This window comes from Cercospora beticola, chromosome 2, assembly GCF_033473495.1.
Source record: "Cercospora beticola chromosome 2, complete sequence".
NCBI classification, from domain to species: Eukaryota; Fungi; Ascomycota; class Dothideomycetes; order Mycosphaerellales; family Mycosphaerellaceae; genus Cercospora; species Cercospora beticola.
In genome coordinates, this window is record NC_088936.1 from 728,427 (window position 1) to 735,939 (window position 7,513).

Genomic DNA, 7,513 nt, shown 5'->3' on the forward strand with positions numbered 1-7,513 from the left:
AGTAGCTAGTTAATACTATATACTCTCTTACTATAGCTAGTAATACGCCTTACTACTAAGCTAAGGTATTAATAATACTATATACTTCTACTACTACTAGTAAAGTAGAATTAATAATATATACTCTCTTATTATAGCTAGTATAGTACTCTACTACTTAGCTAAAGTAGTAGTTAGATAGCGACCTTAGCGTCTATTTCTTTACTTATAGGCCTAGTTATTAAACTAATACGCTCTACTAGTAGGATCTAGCGTTTAGAGTTTCTTCTAATATTATACTCTACTATTAATCTAATACTATCTACTAGGAACTTACTATAAAACCTCTTCTAGTACTTATAGATACTACTAGTAAACTAATACCTTCTACTTTATTTCTATCGATATATAGAGAGTCTATATAATAGTAGCTATAATAATAGCTAGCGATAATAGCTAGTAATAATAGTTAGTATTAGAAAGTATAGTCTAGTTAGATATTCTAAGAGATACTTTAGAGATTAGAATTAGATAATATAGATTATATAATATTAGGTTATATAACCTAGCTAATACCTATCTTAGGAGTAGAATATAACCTATAACTAACTAATATAATTAACTCGGTTAGTTCCTATCTATCGCCTCTACTTCTATTATACTATATACCTTACGATCCGACCTACTAACTCTATAATTCGATATTCTCTACTCTTATTAATATTTAGCTACTACTAGGAGTAGATAGTAGTATAGTAAGAGGCCTCGAGGCCTCTTCTATCTAGTAGTTCTTCTATCGTTATACTTATTCTTTCTATAAATAATCTATTTTAGAATTATAATATATTTACTAATAGTATATAGGTATTATTATAATAAAACGAAGCTAGATAGGGCGCCTTATAGTTATTATAGAGATAGGGAGTAATAAAGCCTATTAGGAGTCGAGCGAGATATCTAGGATATATACTATACTAGGCTATATATTAGACGTAGGAACTATATAGAGAAGGACGCAAGGTTAGAACGAATAAGGCATAGGACTATTTGTTAGATATACTATAGTCGGGGATGTCTATAATGGGGTCTTCACGATCTGCGGTACGGCGAGGCCGGAACATAGCGTAGGCCCAAGGGCTGGCGGTGGCGGTAGCTACTTGTCGAGATCGCATAATTCGAACAGCCCCCACGGGGCGTAGAGGATTGCCGTCAACGCACTCTCCTCGTCACTTACCTAATACTCCTGCAGGTTTTGGCTAATCGTAGTGTAAAGTGAGGTGTTCCATCGGCGATTCGTGGAGCGAGGGGAATGATCACGTTGGCGTTAGCTAGGGGAGGGGATGAAAGCAACATGGCTTTGTCCTGTCAGGTGCAATGGATATATGTGAGCACGTAGAGCACTCATTGATAAGATGTCTCTCAGGCTTGCTGTATGCACGATCCTTCGAACAGATTGCGACGATCTGCGAATGTTGATGCTCGGGATCACTGGTGCGCCGAGCGAGCGTCAACATCTAACGAAACCTCTTGCTATGATACACGCAATAAGCTGGCATTTCGTCTACTCTCTACCCGTCCAGCTATAGTATGGCACACTCCCGTTGGCCTTCTCCAGCTCAGCCCCAATGCTGTGATTCCGATGCCAGTGCAGCAGTGAATCGTAGTTCCTGCACCGTTTCCGTCTGCTGAAGTCCATCTTACCCTCCCCATTTTCGTCACGCATGTAAGGGATGATGGCCAGATCTGACTCACACATGATCGATTGCCTAAGCTGGTCAACGCAGTGCGCGGTGTGCAACTCCATCAGTGAGTAATTGCCTAGCATAACCTCCTGCTTGGAACTCCAGTCAGGGTGCTGGATCCGGCGATAGTATTCCCAATTATACCACAAGCCTTGTCGAAGCATATTCAGACAATGAAGTCGATGTTGCGCCTGTATCATTCCAGCAACTCCCTCGTATGGAATTGCAGATGATTGGCTAGGATCAACCCGTGCATGATGGGGCTCGATATCAAAATACTGAGTTTCCGCGGTAGGTACGACAATCGGCGGGCCTTCAGTATTCGTTAAGCGTTTCCCACTTGTGCCACCAGACAAAAAGAGAAGTCTTACCGTTGACTCCTAGATCATGCCAGTTACGATCGACCTGGGTGCCGACGTAGTCTGGCTTATCTGTATATCGGGTCACCTTATAGTCGAGATCGTTGAACGTCAGGGTGTAGATCGCCATGTCCATGTCGGACATGAAAGGCGCTTTTGACAATTAGCATAATCTTGCAGAGCTTCCGGCCTTACTCTTTACCTTGTGTTTGATCCCTCATCTCGAATTTCCCAGTCCGAGCGCACGCATGCAGCCAATCAGTCGAGAAGAGAAGGGTAAGAATGTTTGTAACAACAACAATAATTCCCCACACGATATTGTTCCATGGCAGAGGCCCTTGATAGCATCTAGACGACTTAGAGCAGCATCTAGAGCATGGATTCGTGTCCGGCTCGGCATCCAAGGCGGCGTATGCGCAATTTCTGTTCGCAAAAACAGCCATAGCAGAGCAAGTCGTTTATGGTTAAGAGAAAATGAATGTCACTTTCTACGGGTAGCTACAAGCTTTTAGTTAGGAACGCTGACTCTCAAAGACTAGCCCTAATGCCTCATTTGTTGTCCCGGTAGATGGGGTTGAGCTAACGGGCAGTAACAGGGCAGGGTTGTGTTGGGGTTGACCAGACAGGCCGCCGGACTTAACATACATTTCTTGGTCACGAGGCGCGTATGTAACGTTTTAAACAGCAATGGCGACGGACATGTCTTACAGTGAGGTCTACGCTGCTAGCCGTTCTGCCTGACTTCGCCGTGGGAGGATTCCCGTTCACAGTTCGTTATAGTCGATCACAGTGCTCACTCAGCATACGACATCGCCGCGAAATCACGCGATTGGAATCAATAGTCGAGATCTAGCAGCTTAAAATTGGTAAAGCGTATGGCAGAAGTGCTTTCACAGAAGCACATGCTTTTATCTGGCCAGTGCCTCCCCTAGTCGACGTACTTCTCCCTCATAGCTCTAGAGCTTGCCCGATCTCACGCATCGAACGCATCAATCTTCGTTCGGACGCTTGTACTCGAAGTCCCAATAGAACGGCGTGACTTTCAATGCGGCTTGATCATGTTCTTCCTCCTCATCCTCATTATGCTTAGTGGCCTCTGCCCTCTTCGCTTCATTCTTCTCTTGGATCATATCTATTCAGAATGATTAAATCAGCTTTCAGGCAAAATGGCCAGTAGCGGAACATGTGAGCGTCAACCATGTTATACATACCTATCTTTGACGCAGTGCCTTCCACGGGAAGACAGTGCACCGTGACGGCGAACATAGCAACGAGCGCCAATGCAGCGTGTTTCATGTTGGCTTGAAGAGGTATTTGAGAAATTTGGAAGTTGTTCAATCTGCTGATGGAAGGAGAGTGTCAAGCAACGCACAGTTCAGTCTCGTTTTTATAGACTCCTCGCTCCTCAATCGAGCCATCCCGCTCATCGTTCAGAAGTTTTCACTGGGAGTCGGGGGGGGTCTCACGGTTCATCCCTCTCGCCACAGCTAGGGGTAGCTCTACAAACCCTATCATGCATACGGTGAACAGGAAACCAGTGTGAACGTACAGCACAGACGGTGTGAAAATTGATAAGTGCATGCCACTGCTAGCGTCTTGCGCACAGACATCGTCGATGTCAACTCCGCATGGACGTTCCTTGTACAGGCTGGGTGAAGAATCATACAGTACGAACCCCTGCTAGCGCTTTGCGAACAAAATACGTCTGTGCAACACAGGCACGGACGAAGTTTGTATGCAAAGCGCTGGCAGGGGTTCGTATGATTCTTTACCCAGCCTGTCTGCACGACGCTAACAGGGATATCTATCATCCTTCACACCCACTGTAGTACAAATGCTACAAATGGTACAGCAGGTGTGAAGAATTTGGGCAACTCCTGCTAGCGCTGATACCCCTTGGCTAGCCATTTTGCGTGATTGATTCCACCTTTCTATACACAAAGTGGTAGACAAGGTAGTGACTCAATGCAGGCGAGTCACAAGACATGGGTTAGCAAGATTCTCCACACACCACTATAACTTAGGGCAGATTCTTCACTCATGAATGGGTACCATGTTCATATATGCAGTCAGAGTCGTGTGAGTTTCGCATGGGCGACTTATGAGGAAGCTGCACTCGCCGCTTTTGGGTTCAACCGCGATATCAGCACGAGAATTTTCTATCCCTCAGGATACCGTGTGTCCACGTTGGGCTTCGATGGATGACCTTGCCGGGTCTATCATGGGTCTCGATCGGGTTCGTCGACTAGATGTGCTTCCTGGATGTTTTGGTTCTGTCCCCGCGCCCATCGCCAACTTGATATCAACTCGTTGTTTGGCCATCGTTGAGCTCAATTGGTCTCTCATTGCTTCACAGTGCTCGAAAGCGTTGAAACTATGCCGAGGCAAGATGCAGACTTTAGCGACCAAAGCAGGCACTTGCTAGGCAAAGACTTCCAGTGCAAGCAACGGGATCGTCGGCCAGAGGTGTTGCTGGATTCAAAGATACTGACCAGTATTCTCTTCGCGACATGCTTACTATCACTCACTTACTATGCTGGCTACCGGCATGGCAAACAGACTGCTTTTCCCACAATGTCGACACATTGTAAGCAGCAGAACAACAGATCCTACTTGGCGCGATGTTGTTCGTAGCTGATGAGTTGCATAGATATCACAGCAGATAGCACGCGCTATGTGATCAAGACCCTTGACGACAATTTCGAAGTTCGACAAAAGGAGAATGCGTTGTTCAAAGGTCCACCCCGACCTGAGCACGAAGCGGCGTGGCGCGCTCTGATACGTGGTAAGAGCGGCTTGATGTTCAGCTATGCTTGGGTCAATTGCGCTCCAGACACAAACATTGATTGCTGATTGATGGCGATACAAGGTATGAACATACGAGTGCCATCCAGCGCAGCAGCTGCTTCAAATTTTAGCTCTTTCGAGCTACTTGATGGGACCGGAGACGTGTGGGCCACACCTTTTTTGTTTCATCAGCTTCATTGCTTGGTACTTATCGATCCACTGGCCCAGACTTGCTTCAATGGTGACTAACTGTCGGTCAGAAAACAATTCGCGAGGCACAATATCCAGAAAGATACCCGCAATCGTGGGAGGTCATGAAACCTCAGGAAACAGGTGAAATGAGCCGGCATTTCGACCACTGTCTCGAAAAGTGAGTCCTTTGTTCAAAATTCCGATACTGAGCGAGAATCTGCTAACGTGGAGATATTCCTGCAGTCTTCGACAATCAGTGTTGTGTCAAGGAGACATGTCATTGTCGGGGTACGAATGGGACGATAATGGCCCGCGAAGCCTCATGGGAGGTCAGCACGTATGCGTGGACTGGGAGCGAATGTATAAGTGGGTGATGGAGCGTAGCTTTGATATCTGGGACACACGTTTGACTGGAAAATGGGCGCAAAGTCTGCGCCACCCCGAGGAGTTCTACAACGCTTCCGAGGTCCATTGGTAGCAATGTTGATGGCCTTTATTCCGCGGCTACGATAATGATGCTTCACTTGAGAGCACCTGTTATACGATCGAACAACGAGTCACCCGTGGAAGAGTCACATGTTGCAATGCGTGCCGGCTCAACTTCTATGACACCATGGACATAATCTCTGTGCCCTGGGGGAGCTCGAGGTACAGGTCTCATGGAAATGGAACTTAGAAGCACAAGCCGAGGGGGCAAATGACGATAATCTGTCGGCCAGTTCGTGCTTCGAGTGGTTCCACCGATTAGCCTTTTGTCTGCGCGAGCACTGGGGAGACGGGAGAACTCGGCTGGGGAGAGAGTGCGCTACAAGCTCCAAGCCCTGCGCTGCATCTTTGCGAGCCCATCCTGTGGTTCGGCTACATAGCTAGACCGAGTGCATTATTCGCTTTTGCTTGCCTTTCAGCGGGGATTTACAGGCCTAGTAAATCCAGTCTTGCCGGGGAACTCCATGCAAAGAAGTAATAGGAAGCTACGGGAAGATTCTTTTATCCGTACTGTCATTGAGCATGCAGAATAAACGAGGCGCAAGTTCCGATTCCCTCTGTCACATCCTGTCCATGGGAACAGAGTCTTTTTCTGCGCCGCAAGCCTGTCTCGACATGCTAAAGCATACACACATCATGACTTCAAGATTTCAACCAAGCAAGCGAAGCGTCATTGGTATCGCGACTGTTACAGCCATATTTGCCACGATGTTCTTGCTATATAATCGAATTGGCTTGTTGAGTCAAAAAGCTTTATCTGCGACGTGCGGCAAAGTCAAGCCCGCAGGACCATGCCAAAATCACCGCGCACTGTACAAGGAGTTCAAATCGATACCAGAATTTGAGGATGTGACTGGCCATCTTTCAGCCTTTACCTCAAACATTAGCGCCCTTGATCACGCTGCGCATCGAACTGCCTTAGAGGAAATCAGCCTACCAGAAGAGCAGTTCCTTCTTGTCGAGCAGAATGGCGTGCCAACCTACTTCGGTGTTACGATGTTCCACCAGCTACACTGTCTACACATGATTCGAGATGAGCTTGCGCAAGGCTCGCAGCACCGGGAAACGACTTTACGCCACGACGACAAGCAACAACATGGCGGGCACGACCACCACTGGGCTCACTGCTTGGCGTATCTTGCTCATGCAATCACTTGCAACGCAGATGACACACTAGAGCCCATTGTTGGTAATCTGGTTTTCGATGGTGTTGAAAGACCCGTGGTAAACGGAGAGGCATCGTTGCACCAATGCCACGATCCATGGGCGCTACGTGCTCTAGTAGAGAAGAGCATATCGAGACCATTAACTCCGATTGATAAGCGCGTATTTCGCACTGGGGACCGGGCACGAGACTTCCGCGAGACTATATAGTTTTCAACTCTAGGGATATAAGATACGTAAAATATACTAGGACTGTCGTACTTGAAAGCGCAACGCGCTTATTATCGGCGTAGCTAATACGCCCGAGTACTCGCTTCTAGAGTTTTCTCTATAGTAATTATCTACTTATTACGAAGTTACGTATTATTATATATTATTAGGAATACTAAGAGACTCTCTTCTTCTTATTACTAAGTAAAAAGAGAGTTATAGAGAGTAGTATACGATTAGATAAGATAGAGAATAGATATATAGATAGATAGATAAATTTAATTACTATTCTATTTTCTATAGAGAAGTATATAGTATATACTACTTATTTATTTAGAAGAGGAAAGCTTATAGCTAAGACTCTTAGCTATAAAAACTCTCTATATTCTTTTTATTTCTATAGGTTAGTAGTTCTATACTTTAGATTATATATTTCTTTTAAATAAATATAAGTACTTTAGAAGTTCTTTCTTTTATTAAGTTTCTATTTCTTTTTCTTTTTTCTAATTCTCTAGAGTTCTTTTTCTTTAGTAAAAATAAACTATTCTAGTACTTCTTTCTAGATTAGCTATCTAGCTATTACTAGTAGCTCTT

General features: G+C 45.3%; 3 protein-coding genes across 3 annotated transcripts; 1 reads left to right on the plus strand and 2 right to left on the minus strand.

The window, feature by feature from the left end:
- Positions 1-1,540: 1,540 nt before the first annotated feature.
- On the minus strand, positions 1,541-2,225 carry RHO25_002408 (uncharacterized protein; the record flags this gene model as incomplete). The annotated part of the gene is made up of 2 exons (XM_065602246.1): positions 1,541-2,034; positions 2,093-2,225. 2 exons carry the CDS (start codon positions 2,223-2,225, stop codon positions 1,541-1,543), a joined length of 627 nt encoding a protein of 208 aa, XP_065458318.1.
- Positions 2,226-3,069: 844 nt separating this feature from the next.
- On the minus strand, positions 3,070-3,376 carry RHO25_002409 (uncharacterized protein; the record flags this gene model as incomplete). Its single annotated transcript, XM_023605018.2, has 2 exons — positions 3,070-3,212; positions 3,292-3,376. The coding sequence occupies 2 exons, from the start codon at positions 3,374-3,376 to the stop codon at positions 3,070-3,072; spliced, it is 228 nt and encodes a 75-aa protein (XP_023448551.1).
- Positions 3,377-6,181: 2,805 nt separating this feature from the next.
- On the plus strand, positions 6,182-6,919 carry RHO25_002410 (uncharacterized protein; the record flags this gene model as incomplete). The annotated part of the gene is made up of 1 exon (XM_065602247.1): positions 6,182-6,919. One exon carries the CDS (start codon positions 6,182-6,184, stop codon positions 6,917-6,919), a length of 738 nt encoding a protein of 245 aa, XP_065458319.1.
- Positions 6,920-7,513: the final 594 nt, after the last annotated feature.